Genomic DNA, 17,111 nt, shown 5'->3' on the forward strand with positions numbered 1-17,111 from the left:
GACTTGCCTTACTCGTTGGAGGTATTTAGCTGTTGCAGCTTTCCTTGTTGCCTGCTCCAGGTTGCCATTTGCCTGGGGAATTCCAAGGTACTTGTAACTGTCCTCGATGTCTGTTATTGTTCCTTCTGGGAGTGAGACCCCTCCTGTGTGGACTACTTTGCCTCTCTTTGTCACCATCCGGCTGCATTTCTCGAGCCCGAATGACATCCCAATGTCAGTACTGTAGATATTGGTGGTGTGGATCAGGGAGTCAATGTCACGCTCGCTCTTAGCATATAGCTTGATGTCATCCATGTATAGGAGGTGACTGATGTTGGCCCCATTTCTGAGTCGGTATCCATAGCCAGTCTTGTTGATTATTTGGCTGAGGGGGTTCAGACCTATGCAGAACAGCAGTGGGGACAGAGCATCACCTTGGTATATCCCACATTTGATGGACACTTGTGCAAGTGGCTTCCCATTGGCTTCAAGGGTGGTTTTCCACAGCTTCATCGAATTTCCTATGAAGGCTCTTAGAGTCCTGTTGATGTTGTACAGCTCCAAGCATTCAGTGATCCATGTGTGTGGCATTGAGTCATAGGCCTTCTTGTAATCAATCCAGGCTGTGCACAGGTTGGTGTGTCGTGACTTGCAGTCTTGGGCGACTGTTCTGTCGACCAGGAGTTGGTGTTTGGCTCCTCTGGAGTCTCTACCAATGCCCTTCTGTGTGTTACTCATGAATTGATCCATGTGCCTGTTTATCTTGGTTGCAATGATGCCTGACATGAGCTTCCATGTTGTGGACAGACAGGTTATTGGCCGGTAGTTGGATGGGATTGCACCCTTTGAGGGATCCTTCTGGATCAGGATCGTTCGCCCTTCCGTTAGCCATTCGGGGTGAGTCCCATCTCTAAGCAGCTGGTTCATTTGTGCTGCCAGGCGCTCGTGGAGTGCGGTAAGCTTCTTTAGCCAGTAGGCATGTATCATGTCAGGGCCCGGTGCTGTCCAGTTCTTCATACCTGAGACTCTTTCTTGGATGTCAGCCACTGTGATGGTTACTGGATTCTGTTCAGGGAGGTTGCTATGTTCTTTTCTTAGAGAGACCAGCCACTGGGCATTGCTGTTATGTGCTGTCTCTTTTTCCCATATACTTCTCCAGTACTGTTCAGTTTCCAGCCTTGGTGGGTCTGCTCGGCTGTTTTGACCCTGCCACTGAGCGTACACTTTTGCAGGTTGAGTTGCGAAGAGCCTGTTTATTCGTCTGGCTTAATTGTCTCTTGTGTACCTCTTTAGGCGGCTGCTCAAGGCTAGGAGCCTTTGTTTGGCAGTTTCCAGTGGCTGTATCTCTTAGGTAATTGCTTTCTCATTGCACCTCTTTGAGCCTCTGTCAGCTTACTCACATCCTTCCGAGTTGCCTTGATTTTGGCCTCTAACCGTTGCTTCCATGGTGGGTACTGTTTTCTTCCATGGTTGCTCTTATAGCCAAGCATCTCAAGGATCACTGCTGCTGAAGTATAAACCAGTTCATTGGTTTCTGTGATGGTTGTGGTAGGAATTGCCCTCAATGCTTCATTCACAGTTTCCAGTAGACTTTCAGGCGGTACATCACTTAACCGTTGTAGCTGGTGTCGGGGTTGCCTAGTGTTCATTGTAGACATGATCTTGTCTTTCAGGTCAGTTGCTGCCTCGCTCAGTGTAATTGTGGTTGTTGGGGCTGTGTACCCAATCTCAGGGTGGGAGTGTGGTATAACCTCCTCTCTGACCTGTTGTTCTGGCTCTCCCGTGGCATTGTATTGTATTGCTTCAATCTCAAGTTGTGATAGGAGTTGCCGTTTGTGGATGTTAGAGCACTGGGCTACCAGTTGTTTGGCAGTTAGCCCTGATTGTGGATTTCGAAGCATCCATTCATTCCACATTCTCTGCATGTAACCCCTCTGGGTGGGATTACTTGAGTAGTAGCATTCTAACAGAACCTTGTTCTCACATCTAGTCCATTTCCGTCTTGTTCCAGTAGCCCACTTTCCATCAGGGTGCTCTGGTCCCTCAGCACCTGACGCAGACCTTGTTTAGCCGGGCGACGTCTGAGCCGGCATGACATGTGGTTCATTGTCTCTCATGTTGTGAGGTAGGCGGTAGCGTTAAGGGTCTTGCCCAAGGACCCTCACTGGGTGATGTTAATTGCCCGTCATTGTCATATATATATATATATATATATATATATATATATATATATATATATATATATATATATATATATATATATATATATATATATATATATATATATATATATATATATATATATATATATATATATATATATATGTGAAAAACACAACCGCAGCATCTGCATGAGAAGCCAGTCATTTTCCACACATCCCAACTCCACTCTGCTGCTTTCACATCCTAAAATTTGCTCTTGCCCTCATGATGTGGGACCCTTACAAAAGAGACAAAGGTTAAAAAAAAAAGTAGGATTATGCTTTTCATCCCCTGATATTAAACCACACTGCAGTAAAAGCTGGTGCAGAGGAGACAAAGGGAGGCAATCTGCTAAGCAGATTTAGACTTTTGGCATTCTAGAGTGAAAAGGATTTAACAGCATAGATCAGAAATTGTTGTTAGTTAGATTTCAGGTCAACGTATCAGGCGATCTGATGTGAGAGCGTCTTATGGACTTCCATTTCATCAGTGCCCCTCAGAAAAAAAGGACCGCAGGAGCTCTTGAAAAAGAGGAAGCGATGGAGCTCAGTGTTTCACGTGTAGACAAGTAAGTGATCATAGAGCCCAAAGAAAAAGTAAAAAATGGTAGGTAGATTTAAAAAAAAGTTCAGATGGAATGTAAGCTTTGTGGTCTGCCTATTTTTCCCCCTTTTTACTGCATCTTTTAGGACTGTTTTCAATAAAAATGAATGTCAGTTAATCAGTAGAAATGGTGGATTTGCTCATTTATAACTGAAAATAAAATATATGTGAATTAGTTTTAAAATGTCTTTAAACTTTATTTAGATCAACAAAAACCACAAAAAGACACCAGTTGCAGATCATTGTTTTTAGATTTTGTTTAAATTCATTAGTGAGAAGGCTAATCATATATACCTATATAGCTGTAAAATTAGACCTTTTTTAACAATTCTTGGAAAGACCATTTTTCTTACTCCATTGGCAGATTTCTTTTTTGAATATTTAAAATAAATTGGCTAATGAGGTAAGTCATTTTGACTTATTTCTAGGGGGCCTGTTTTTGCAGTGTATATGAACTGCATGGCCATAAAAACTCAATTAAACTTCTGTGATATTTTATTGGGCTACCTTTAGCCTTACATGTTGCACGAATTTTTTTAAAAGCTCAAGGGAAAGTGTCCCAAAGTGAACAGAGCTGCACTCGTTTATCACCCAGATGAACTGATAATAAAAAAGGCTTCTCCGGCACTTGCACAGATTTTGAGTGTGGGGTTAAGGTCTGGAGTCTGTGCTGGGCAAGCTAGCTGTGAAAATGATGCCTCATGCATTCTGAAGCACACTTGGACAAAATGAGTCTGATGAATCTTAGAATTGTCATCTTGAAGCGTGTGCTGTAAGGGAGGAGGATTGAAAAAATCCATTTTTTTCAGTATATTTAAATATTCATCCAATATATTACATTAATTATTGCAGTGTGTGTCCTAGATGTATTGATGGAAATTCATATTTGAAAGTTTTTCACCTGGAAGTGTATAATTAAAGGCGAATTGGTGGATTATCTTCAGGATCAAAGCAAATGCAGTCAGAGAGCAACAGCAGGGATGCACTCACTAAACCTAGTTTGTACGTCTAAGAACTGTCACTGCTCCCTGTTGCTGCTCACCCCCTGATGAAACCCCTGAAGATGTGCAATTGTGAAAGAGCGCAATTATTTTTAGGTCAAGCATGAAAGCCAAGTATGAAAACTTTATTCCCAGCACTGAAATCTGTTGAGTTGCAACACATACGTTGAGTATAAATTCTGATCCCATGCGAAAAAGGTTACACATGCCAAGTGTCTTACCATTCTGAATGTCAAGGACTTGAGGGTTGTAGACAGCCAAGGGGCGGCTCTGTCGACTCACTTTCTTGGACTGTCTTGTGGGAGCAGAGGCTACGGGTTCATTAGAGGCAGGGGAACTTAACTCGGGAGCATCTGTAAAAATCTGAAAACACATTTGCGTTAAGTACACAGCAGAAAAAGGCCAGATAGTCCTAAAGTTGCAGCACAAAAAGTCTTTGCAGTATTTAGGGTGTCACCATCAGATTTCTTTGGCCCAAATCTGATTCCAAATCCTTTGCTTTTAAGTTTTTGCTGATCCCGAGTCCTGATCTGATACTTTTGTAGCACATTTATAAAATGATCAAATTCAATGAACAGATCCAGATATTTCCAGATTTTTTATTTTATTACCTTCTTTTATTATTTAACACTTTATGCACTTCTGTGAAGTAGCTGGACCAATCAAGCAAAAGTGGTACAACAATCAACTAGAAAAAATAGTTAACTAGTAAAAATAGCTGATAATTAGTCATGGGAGAAATTTCAGTGACTGACATGTTAGTATCTTCAGAACAATTGCACATTTTTGATCACGTGTGATTCATGTCTCCATTAAAAATTATTATAAATTCATGATGGCTTTTTTTTTAATCATTGATGAGGAGTACCGGTATTCATGATTAGCTCTTATCAATGTAACCATTTATTAGTTTTTGTTGTTTTTGAGAGATAATGCATTTATTCTTTTTTAAATAACTTTTTTCTAAGGGCTTGCACTTTGTAGACGGTCCATTAGCAGCCGCCTCACTGCCGTCTCTCTGTCAAATCTTATTAAAAAGAAACAAAAAAACTGTTCTTTTTGCTTCTGAAATGTTTTTGAAGGTCATTGTTTGAGTTAGGAAAAACAAATAAAGACACATATTCTCAGTTTTAAATGTTAATTAAAACTTATTGAGCTTGGACATATTGTTAACTTCACCTAACTGTTTTTGTCCATTGTGTGCTTACAGTAGTGCCATCTTCTGCTGCGCTTTACTGCAATAAAATGTTGTGATCTGCTCATGATATACAGACTTCTAGTACAGTATTTAACTGCAAAAATAAGCATGAAATATGTGTTAAATGTATGTGTTAAAAATAATAAAGCGCTCCAAAAAACTTTTCTAATAGGGATTTTGTTTGTGCTGGTCCTGGAAAAAGGAACCAAAGAAAAGCCGAAACGCACACAACACAACTCCATCCAGTTTAAAAATGACTGTGACATTTGCTTTTTTGAGAAGCTGACCTACTCACATGAAGATGTGTGTGTGTGTGTGTGGGGTAAATAAACAGGGCTTCGACTTGAAAAGGGCTGGCTAACTGGTGAAGCCTGTTTACACTGGGCCGTGTTTACACACAAACTTTAGATGTGGAGTTGAAAGAGAATAGGGATTCAGAAAGAGAGGAAGTCTCAGCAGAGCCTCGGAAAAGTATCACAGAAGAGTGGAGGATGGAGGGAGGGGGGAAGCGGAGAGAAAGTGGCAGAGAAAGTGCGAGAGCGTGAACAGGAGAAGGAGGCACAGAGGAGGGAGGCCTGTACCAGAGAAAGTTTGAAGCAGATAGAAAAAGTGAGAAATCTGATATGGCTGAGAGTTTCTGCTGCCTGGCTCTGCAGATGGAGGTGAATGTAAAGCAGGGCCCACTGTTGGTGTCTGGAGGTAGCAACAGTCTGGAGTGAGAGTCAGATGTGAGGAAAGTTAAAGTCTTGTCTGTCTGCTCAGCCTTTCCTCGGCACTAACATGCTGTACTTTCCAAAATGCTTTTGCTGCATTCTGCCTCCACATCCTTCATCACCCTGCAGGTGTTGGATGCCTCTGGGTAGTCTTGGAGTCTTGAGGCAAACACGGGGCTGCTTGCTGTTGTTTTAGCGCTTTACAAATATACCGGTGATGGATTTAATCTGCTCTGCAGTTATGAGCCTGGTAGCAGATTTTATTCACATCACCTTTGATTTAACAAACCTGAGAGGTAAAAAAAAAGAAAAGTGACTGGTTTCCTAACCTCACATGGTTCTCCAACCAGCTTAGAAAACCTATTCTTGGGCATTTTCCTCCTTGCTTAAAGGCTGACACAGATTAATGGAATCTAAGGAGATTACATGATTCCATGTTGTTAAACATCTTATACCTAAAATGTGTGAATTCAGCCAGGAAGCAAACCATCCAAGTAAAGGAAACCGATCATAATTGTCTGGTAAACACTCCCAAAAAGAACATTTAGTGTCTAAAACAGTCATTAGGGCTCCCCCTACAGGCAATATTGAAAACTCCTGCAATAGTTGTCAGATCTCTTGCTTAAACTTTAAACAAAAAGTGAAGAACTTTTAAAATTCATTTTAAAATTCTGACTTTTCATGATTTTGTAAACAAACAAACATATAAATAAATTTGATGCAGAAACATACCTTTATTCATATGCATATGATTCAAGAGGAACAAATTCATAATTTAAACAAAAAATTACCATTTGAAAAGAAGAAAAACAAGATTTGCCAACATTTTTTTGGGGTGTGAGTGCATGTTTTTCATGCTTTAGAATCAAACATTTGTAGGTCACCAGTATAGGTATAGGTAAAAATTAAAGTGATGCCGAATAAACTGTTTATCCAATTTATTGTCTGTTCATGTGATTTAATATTTTGTCAGATTAAAAAAATCTTTGATGAGCAAATGAATACGTATAATGGTTATTTTAATAGGATGCTTGTGAAAAATGCTCAATAAGACCTCACTAAACCAAGTGGATGAAAGAAAGTGCAAACTTTTCTTTTTTGTACAAGTTTGAGTGACAAGATTGAGTAACAAAGCAAATTCATTTGTTTTTTTATGTTCTTTTCTTAAACATGGAAAACTTTCTGGTCCACACAGCTAGACATGAATCTGAAAGCTACCTTTTCATGGTGTTCCATGAGGATTTCAACCACAATGTTTTGGAACTTTAGATCCATGATGGCAGCGACCGTCTCCTCCTGCGGCCTCATCAATGTCGGACCAAACACCACACCCAGGTTGGCCACAGTCATCAGATTCTGCTTGCTGTGCGCTGCCACACTGACACAAAAAACAACGTATTAGGATTATTTTTTTCAGCCAGATAGCACAACTGAAGAATCACAGGACGACTGGCTAAAGCTGCTTCATTGAATCTGTGGTGGATGAGTCTCCTTAAATCTGAAAGTGAAACAGCAGCATGCCTCTGCTCAGGTTAACAGCACATAAATGCATATTGATACCTGAAAGATGAATTCCATAAATGTGAGAGGACAAGTTTAAATCCTTAAAACATATATTTCAGTTGCTCCTTACTGAGCAGCAGCTTGCTGCTCCGCTGCTCATTAAAATATTCATGTGAGTTACTGCTAACTGAAACTACAGAATTCTCTCTTATGCATTTTACAATTTGGGGATCTTTGGTGCATCCTATTTAATCATAGGTAGTCAAAAAAGCAGTGAAAATAATTATTTTCTGTTGCCATCTGGACACACCAACTGACTCCAAGTTTAAAATGTGAGGATATACAACCCATCACTTAAATAGCTTCAAAGGATACCTCAAAAGACAAAAAAAAATATTGGTGACAACTCTCATTTATAACCATTTCAGATAGAAGTGTGAAATTCTGGCTTCACTTCCTTCCCCTGCAGGACATGCACACATGCCAACTTCAGAAAAATATTCCACTTCCCAGTCTGGAGAATTTCACGCCGGATAATCCAAATTCAATTTCAATAGCGCTGTCTTTTTTACCAGCGCTTGATTCTGCTGTGGTTTTCTATGATAGAAGCTCCAGCAGACTTACAGCGCCCAAGGGAGAGGGGATTATTTACTTATCTTCAATTTGCTCATATTTAGTTTATAAAAGATAGCTGAGGTTAAAGCTTGTAATGTTAGCTAATATTATTTCTTCTAGCTCAAATTGTAGAAAGGAGTGAGGCACATGGGTGTATCCAGTGCTGTAGGAACAGTTGATGTGACCCAACGGTCTGGCAGCACAAAGATCTGGTGCTTCACATGCATAGCTGCTCTCCCTAATAACTATAACAATATTAACCTGTGTTTATGTCTGCAAGATTCCAGAGAAAGTTAGAAAAGAAAAATAAATGTTAGGCATGAGCAGCATAAATTGTCATACCCAGCAGTCGGAGAGTAGACGGAGAGGAGATGGAGTGACAGCAGGGAAGGGGGAGTGAAGAGAGTAGGAGTGAAGGAAATGGAGAGAAAAAAGCATGTGGAGTGAGAATGAGGAGACAGACACGAGGAGCAGGAAGAGAGAGCTGAGAGAGACAGGAGGTGGAGACTCTGCGAACTATGACCACTCACTTGGCCAGATGCTTCATAAGCAGCCCGAGGACTTGTCGATTTCTCTCTGGGAGCTTGTGAATCAAGCAGTGGACGGCTTGGATGCGAGACTCAGGACTGTCCCCCTCTGTTTAGAAAGAGTCGTGTACAAGAGATTACAAGGAGTTCCCAACACTCTTCACAGCAAAGATCATATTTTATTCATTAAAAGTCCAACTCTGATCCTCTTTTGATCTACTGTAAAATTGTTCCCAGTGGTTTTGGAATAATGCCGTTTCTAACCAAAAACCTGTGTCATTTTCTAGGACATAGTATCTCCAGAGGAGAAGTTCATTAGAAATTCACCTCTGAATTGTGGGCGGGACTGCTGGCACAGCGTAAGCCCGCTCCCTTCCCCTTCATCCATCTGTTTACATTCTCTCCTGCTAGCTTACAGCCGCTTACAACTCCAACCTAACGTTACCGGTGCAACAAAAATGGTGAGCAATGTTGGAGCCAACCAGCCGTTCAGTTTTGAGACAGAAAACAAAGACGTCCATGGATGTGTACAAGCAGATGCATCAGAATGTAGCGGGGGAGGGAGCTTGTGGCTTGTCGTAGTCACTTAATTAGAAAAAATTATACTTAGAATTGCATTATGTCATATATCATGAGAAAAAGGCCACTAAAAAAAGGAGTGGAAGTTTAGTGACAACATCATAAATAATGCTTCAAAAGTTCATTAAAATTATTTCCAAGTAGGTAAAAAAAAAACGAAAAACTGAGCAAAAGTCTCCTTTAAAGACACAGTCATGGAATGTGATCACCTTGAGCTAAAACGGATTTGGGGAAAAAACGAAATTTCTGCTGGAATAAACGAAGAAAAGGTGCGAAGGTGATATAAGCGCTGAAGACTTGGCAGGAGGGCCTACTATGCTGGCAGTTTTACGCTACTGTTTCTATGGTATAAAAGGGTTGTGTTAAAACCTCCTAAATCCACCCTTAAACGTTTCCTCACACATGGGCATCTGACCGCCCACACGCCAACAAACACAGACACACAAAATATCATTACTATGGGAACGACATGGATTTAAACGTTCAAAATGCTGCTTATGGATGTTGTCATCTATCAGAAAAAATATATCCATTGCTAATCCACCCCCTACCCCCCACCTCATCCTTGTGAGGGGCATTGCACATGCCTGATAAAAATGTCAAACCTGATCCAATTATAGCAGTTGTTGTAATAAGATTCAAGTTCAGCTGGCTTTAAAAGCATTTCATACAATTTTTTCCCCTGTGGGTGGAAAAAAAAAAAGCAAGAAAACACACGATGCCTTTTGTGTTGTTGAAGGTTACTGGATGGTTTCCATGCCAAATTGGTAATGACTTATTAAGCCATATATTTAGTAGACAGTTTAAACAAGAACGGAGTACATTCAAAAATGGACACGAGCCAACACTGGCTTCTATTTGAATGTCTAGTATCTGCAACGCTGTTATATAAAGGGGAAGTCCAACAAAATAAAATGGAAAGCTGAATTTCACCACAGAAAATGACAGTCACAAGATTAAATATTTAAAGAAAATATTATATGAAGTGGTAAATTGTGGAAAACCGTATTTTTACACCATCATTTTAAGTCAACAAAATTTTCTTTTGAACAAAAAATTGGGAAAAATGAAATAAAAAAATAACTGTTAAAGTTTAAGCTTCTTCTAATGTTATGTACAAATAATTGTATCTAACATAAACTTTAGCTGCACAGAAAAAAATGAACTGCAGTTCTGCTCAGTGAGGAAGAGCGGGCACACGAGGAAGACCAACTTACTCGCAAGGCTGATGAACTCCTTGTAAAGTCCATAGGTCATCAGAGGCTCTGGCAGGCTCCTTCAAAGAGAGAAAAGAAGCATAAATAGGGGGTAAACGGAGGTCCGGAGTGAGCTGAGGGAGCAAGAAATAGCTGGCCTGTTCAAAACAATGATTAATGTGATCAGCACGGAGTTAGGAATCAGAGCGTGCATGTGTCCAGACAACCAAGTTCAAATGTAGGTACTCTCAGCTGGACGGGGACCAGAAGACTCAGAGAAACACATTTGACGTTGCTTTATTTTTGCAAGGAAATTAAATGATATAACACCGACATTTTGATAACTAAACGTAAATGCTAACACAAGTTATTAAGCTTTAACATTAGTTTAACTCTTACAGTTGCACTATATTGAGACAATATTTAAAACATTTCCTTCCTTTCATTAAAAAACTGGATGGCGCTTTCAACATTTATTAGGAATACAATAATTTCTCAAAATCAACGACGGTAAAAGAGAAACTTCCCAAATGTGACAAACTGAAAGAGATCCATTATCCTTAAAATCGTTTCAACAAACATCTTGTACTCTGGTTTCAAAATAAAAGTCTGTCACTTCAAAGGCGCAAACTTCTACTCAGTGAGGAAATCTAACCAATCAAAGAAAATGACAGTAAAAATACTAAAACCAACCTAAGGGAGATAATAAGCATACAACTAACATTTTTCATTGAAACCATTTACTTTATTATTTATATTTATTTATTTCAAACTGATAAAATAAAAAAAATAAACATTTTAAACAGCAATATAAATCACTATATGCAAATTTCGAAAAGGGCTTTGGATGAAGTTGGACAACTTCTAAAAACAGTGCAAACTTAATTTGAACTTCACTAGAGAGACATTAGCTAAATTTGAAAAGCAACTTAATACAGTACAGTCAATAAGACTGGAAAAACTGATTTTTTATTTAGTTCACAAGGAGCTTAAGAGTAAAAATAAAACCAAAACTGAACGTGCAGCTATTTAAACTGTTGTCTGATAAAACTGAGTAGTCTAGACGTTGATCTTATCTTGTTCTTAAAGGAGAAATCAGTGTCTATGTGAGACGCTTCTGTCTCCAGCTGGTGACCCACATGCATACCTGTGTAACTGGTTTTCATGATACAAGATATACAGAATAATAACAGCTCATTCCATTTATGTTTATTACGTGATGAATGAGAATATTTCCCATTTTACAAAATGTATTGTGCTTGAAACAACCTGACTTCCAATAAGCCTAAACTTATTGCAGCAGGTAATAATTTTCATATAAGCTAATAATAAATAAATTAGTAGCCATTGTAGCTTGGAAAAATACTTAGATGACGTTATAAATAAATAAAAAAGTTGTTGCTTCGAAAGCTAGATATGTTTGAATTATAAGAAAGTTTGGTGTTCTGCTTCATAAATCCAATTCAAAATCAAATTTCTTAAAGCACCAACAAATGTTTTGAATGTTTCTTTAACTATTTTGCACATAAAAGGTAAGATTTGCCTTCTGCAGGACTCCTGCAAACCAGTCAAAATAAAGTTAGAATTCTTCCAGAGTTCACTGTCACAAAGAATTATTGACTTCTTTGGGCTGAACCAGAAAGTTTCCCTTAGTTCTTAAAAATAAAATGCAATTAAAAAAAACATTATAAACGACTATTTCAGCAAATTGACAAGTTTAGAATAATGCTGCCATGACTTTAGAGATTACTACCTTGCAAAAGGTTTATCATAGCAGACTGAGCATATTGACTTAAGTTTAATCTTACCTCAAATAAAGCTTCAGCGCACTTGTTATTGTCTTAATATCCCAGTCTTCACTGGCGGAAAGATCCACTTCTTTGCTCTTCTCATCTAAAGGAGGCAATCAACAATTCACTAAAAAATACAATATTGACCGATTGTAAGAAGACGGCAACAACTTTTTCACACACATCTTTGCACAGCAACCAAAAGTGTGTTGCAAGATAGTGTGTGAATGTATAAAAATAAATATGTAACTGTGAATTACCCATATAGGGATAAAAGCATGTTACAAGCCTTGGAGCTGAGTGTAGTCCCTGCAGATGTGGAAGGAAAGCTGACGCTTCTGTGGAGAGCTGCTGGTCCTACACTCATTAAAAGTTTAATTAATCCCCGGCTACTGAACTAACTCCACTGAGACTCCGAGGGGGTGTTATGCTGCAGATTCAGAGATCTTTAGTGATCTCTAACAACTTACAGAGAATGTGGAGTGTTCCAGGGATGACCTTGATGTTATCATTAACAGTGACAAATTGTCTCTTAATAGAGTATCTTTCTTTTATTTAACCAACCAGAAAGTAACTCTCTAAGAGCCACTGTCAGAAAGTCTTGAAAATAAAGATCAACTTTTTTAGGTTCATCTGTATGACACACTCAATTCAGTACTTTCAAAATAAAATAAAAAAGTTCCCTTTATTCTGTGAATCTGATGTACATTTATTTCTCATAATTGTTTCTAATGTATTAGTTGAACATTGTCATAAACCTGCCTGACATGTAAAGCATGTGAACATGATAGACTATGAGCTGATTTTGTGAAGTTTTATTGGCATTTCTATGCATGCACTGAATTTTTCTTTTACAAATTACGATTTACAAATTTCAAAATAAGAGGCTTGGTAAATTATCCAGCCTCCTTGATTTTAGATAAATATTAAAGACATAAGATAAGATTAAGCAAAAACTACAATCTAGCTAGGACTTTAGTTTTTTTCTCTCCTTTTTTTTTTAAATCAAGAAAGATTGTAAATATACATAGCAACGGAAATCTTTTGCGGGATTTACACAAAAAAATTCAGTTCAAATCATAAAGTAAATGTTAAAATTGCTCAGAAACCAATGTGGCTTTAAAAGCTGTCCTAACAGCTGAATAAAACAAACTTTTAGCCTTCTTTTTATGACAGCATTTATAAAGTGGCAATGGTGCAAAAGAATCACTCTCAGTTATGCGTTTTAAAACTATAAACAGTTGCAATTTGTTTCACCTGTGACCACTCTGCAGCCCAATCAGCATTCCATCCTCCACATTCCAGCCTTGTACTTCGTTTTCAGCTACCTGACAAAAGCTTAGCAAGAATCCTGGCCAAAGATAAGTCTGGCACTGGATTTATGGGGAATATTGGATTTATTTGCAATATTCTAACAATTAGCTGAAGTTTTTTTTTCTTCCCCAGCCTGAACAGAAGGACTCCCTGAGGCTCAGCTTGGAAAGCATCAGTCCAGAGGCCACGTTAGCAGATGGCTTTCAAGATTAAAAACTTCAGTCTTTCGGGAACACTGTGAGAAATATATAAAAGTGGAAAAATGTTTTCTTTATTTTTTCAAGTTGGGTGAACTCTCTAAAGTTAATAGGCCTTACATCAAGGTGCTGTTCAAACAGATGCTACTTTACAGAGGAGGAAGTAACCTCAATTTTGAACTCTCAGATCGTTTACTGCATAAATACAGGATAATCCATCAGTTAATGTTATATTTGATCGATTAGTCATAAAAAAATGATGAATCACATTTTTTTCACTTTTTGTAATATCTTCAAAATGATCCTTTGCTACAGTAATATCTAAAACCTTAACTTAAGCTGCTTTTATTGTCTGGAAAACAAACAACTCTCTATTACAGACATCTTGCTGTGATGCTGTCATTTAATACTTACCTCTTTGTTTATTTGTACTTTAATATCAAAGGAGAGTTCTTATCTCTGTGTCCTTGCTTATTGGGTGCTGTTTGCCAAGTAAAACTGCATAGTGGAGTCTTTCGAAGTCTGATTTCACTCCGGTTTCAAACTTTATTTAACCCACTTGCTGCAAACTACTGCAAATATTTATAATTCTGAATTTAATTTTGAAAAACTAAATCTAGAAATAAGAAAACAAGTCATGTTGTAGATACTCGCAAATATTTTTGGGGCAAACGTCACTTTTAGTTTTCCTTCTTTATTTATAATTCTATATGAAAACTTTTGAAAGTATTTTCAAACTCTAAAAAAAGATAAACTTATTGAAGTCTTGCCACCCTGCGTTGAAGGGCTCCACAGCGTTAGTCGGCAGGTTGGGAGGTGGGAAGGTTTGAGGGGGGGGGGGAGAGACTGAGACAGGCTGGCGGCTGCCTGAGTTCGTTGTCATTCTGAACACAGAGCTGAAAGTGAGCCGGTGTCTGCTGGAGACAGCAGGAAACCACGCAGCAGACAGAGCTGCGGAAAGGACACAGGGCAAGCTGTGTAGGAAAAGGAGTTTAGTGAAAGGGAATCAAGGCAAGAGAGAGGCATAAAGGAAATTGAGAGAGGCAACTGACAGAGAGCGCCTGAAATGAGCGCAAGAGAGCCTGTCTTAGTGCTCTTATGATGAGGTAAAACTCAAAAAAAGATCGGAATGCGAATTAAACAGGCACGGTCTGGTCATCTGGAGGATGAAGATTGATGGGAATGAAATCCAGGCAGATATTTTCACTGCCACTTGTACTTTAGAAAGGCCTGATGAAGATAGGGTGAGTCTTTTCACTCCATTTTAAAGGACACCCCAGTTCCAGCTTATTAAAGTCTCACTCCAATCATCTTTTATCAATTTTCAAAGCATTCACAGTAGTCTTTTAATTTTGATTATGCCATTTTTAGCCAGAATAAAAAGTCTCTGTCGCTTTCTCGGACATAGTCTCAGCAAAGCGGCAGAAGTTCATTAGTAATTAACTTGTGAGTTATGAGCGGGACTGTTGGTTCGGAGAAAGCCTGCCACAATTTCCCATCATCCATATGTTTACCCTCTCTCTTGCTAGCTTACAGCCCCTCATACCCCCCAACCTATTATTAGTGGTGCAACAAAAAATGGTGAGCAATATTGGAGCAATCCAGCTATAGTATTGAGCCAGATGTGATGTTAGCCAGATGTGAGCTCCTGATTAACAACAATTTAAATAAATAAATACTCAGAAAGGCAATTTTAAGTGGAATTTTCTTCACATATGTCTTCCATCATCAGAAAGATGCCACAAGAACATGTAAAAAAATCCAAAACACCGCTTTCATCAGAATGGGTATTTAAGAGCAAACAAGTTTCAACCAGCACGCCACTCAGTTTAATGAGGGTTTTGTCATGAATGTTCTCTATAAGCATTTATATTTAAAGACACTTAAACAAAAAACAAAAACTTACCGATCATTAGTGATAGAAGCTTTTGAACTTTGGAGCTCACCCCCCCAATTCTGTACAGGCCTTGGTCATTAATTCCTAATAAAGACAAATTATATTATTAAACCACATACGGAAAAGTGGCAAAAGCTATTTTTTTAAATCAATAATTTGTGTTTACAGCCAAATTCTGCATTCCTCAAAAATAGTCACAATGAAAAAAATACCAGAGAGTAAGACAACTTCTTCATAAAAATGAAGTCAGATAACTGTGTGGCCATGGAAGGTACATCATTACAACATTAGTACAACAGAATGAAATGCATTTGTTTGCCTACAGAGCAGGACTTCAGCTCATGCACCCTCGGTCTCAAGACTGGAAAATGTCTGCCCTCTTGTGTTCAAAAGAGGCACCTTATCATGAAGGGATGGTAAAAGATCTCTGTACCTCGCACTTCAATCGCACTGATAGAATTCTTCACAAAATTCAAGCCCACATCATCCAACTGGGCGTCGACTGCACACAGAGACAGAAGACAAAAGGAAGCGTTCAGGAAGTCAATGCAATTTGGAATTTTGTAAAATTCGTTTTAACACACTATTATCGATGACAAAAATGGATATCAGCTTGAAACGTACTTCCTCTTTCTTTTGAAAGAGTCCTCCCGAGATAGCCTCCAGTCTGATAAAAGGATAGAAAAAAAAAACGTTTAGCTGGCTCCACTCATTTTTTACGCTTCATTTCACTTTCCTCCTTCTTGGGGTCACAGCTGTGAGAGGGAAAGTATGTTCTGGACAACAGACAAGCAACTGCGGAATCGAGTTAGAATTACTAAACAAGTTGGCATGTACATCTAGAGAAAATGCACAGAAAAAAAAGCACCTCACAAATAAGCAGATCATGTATCTCCAACAGAAAGGTCTTTACTCCTCTTAAAGCGCCAACCTAAACTCTGTTTTTGAATACAGTCATTTACACATGTAAAGGTAACCATGACACTCCAAGGTACAAAGAAAAAGTAAAAGTGAGTGGATATGTGTTAAGATGACGACACTGTAGAAACTGACTCACAGGTTCCTTCCCACCCATGGCCTGCATCCAAAACTTGAAGTCATCTTCAGACAGGGCCTGCACTGTAAACACCGTCCCGGGCCTGGGGGGAGAGAAAAATCCACATTAGGCCAAAAACGGTCAAAAATCGTAGCATTAGTCTCAAAAAACATACATTAAAATGGTCTGCGTAAGAGTATTTGCATGTTTATAACTTAAACGTCTTTTCAGACGACAAAACAACAATTTAGGACCAGACGTATGGTACTCAAGAAAGCAGTAATGCATATGTGACCTCATGTACCGCTCTTTAATTAACATTACAAATCCAAACAGGGCATAGAGTTTGAGTAAGATAGAACAATGTACACACAACCTACATTTACACTACAACTATCTTCTGTAAATCCAGCATTTACAGACCAGAACCAGCACTGACGTACCGATCTGTTATATCCAGTTCTAAGCAGAATCTCCTGTCCAAGGTGTCGGTGGTTTTACGCAGACAGGATTTTAGTGTGACAGACTCCGTCTCTCCCTAAAAAAAAATTAATTTCACGCACTTTAAAAAAAACAAAAAAATTAGAATGTACAATGAAAAGCACAGATTTTATGATTACTTACAATCTTTCCACCTGATCTGTGGTCAAAAGTCACCATGTGTAAGATCTTCTGCTCTTTAACAAATGTGCAGTAACGTTTGACCCAGCTTGAGCCGAATGGAGGCGGTCCTGAAAAAAATTTAAGGAAAAGAAAAATTG

General features: G+C 38.6%; 1 protein-coding gene across 1 annotated transcript in view; it reads right to left on the bottom strand.

The window, feature by feature from the left end:
• LOC144994257 (rho GTPase-activating protein 10-like) overlaps positions 1-17,111 on the bottom strand; it is a 48,346-nt gene that overhangs the window by 13,289 nt on the left and 17,946 nt on the right. The window contains exons 9-19 of the mRNA XM_078951378.1: positions 16,975-17,081; positions 16,794-16,888; positions 16,372-16,453; positions 15,939-15,981; positions 15,748-15,816; positions 15,324-15,398; positions 11,925-12,009; positions 10,138-10,196; positions 8,345-8,450; positions 6,915-7,074; positions 4,007-4,148 (exon numbers count right to left, since the gene is read on the bottom strand). Of these exons, the coding sequence (XP_078807504.1) occupies positions 4,007-4,148; positions 6,915-7,074; positions 8,345-8,450; positions 10,138-10,196; positions 11,925-12,009; positions 15,324-15,398; positions 15,748-15,816; positions 15,939-15,981; positions 16,372-16,453; positions 16,794-16,888; positions 16,975-17,081 (1,023 nt within the window). The remainder of the gene's footprint in view (positions 1-4,006; positions 4,149-6,914; positions 7,075-8,344; positions 8,451-10,137; positions 10,197-11,924; positions 12,010-15,323; positions 15,399-15,747; positions 15,817-15,938; positions 15,982-16,371; positions 16,454-16,793; positions 16,889-16,974; positions 17,082-17,111) is intronic.

Source organism: Oryzias latipes, chromosome 1 (assembly GCF_053564925.1).
Source record: "Oryzias latipes strain Hd-rR chromosome 1, Olatipes_Hd-rR_3.1".
Lineage (NCBI taxonomy): Eukaryota > Metazoa > Chordata > Actinopteri > Beloniformes > Adrianichthyidae > Oryzias > Oryzias latipes.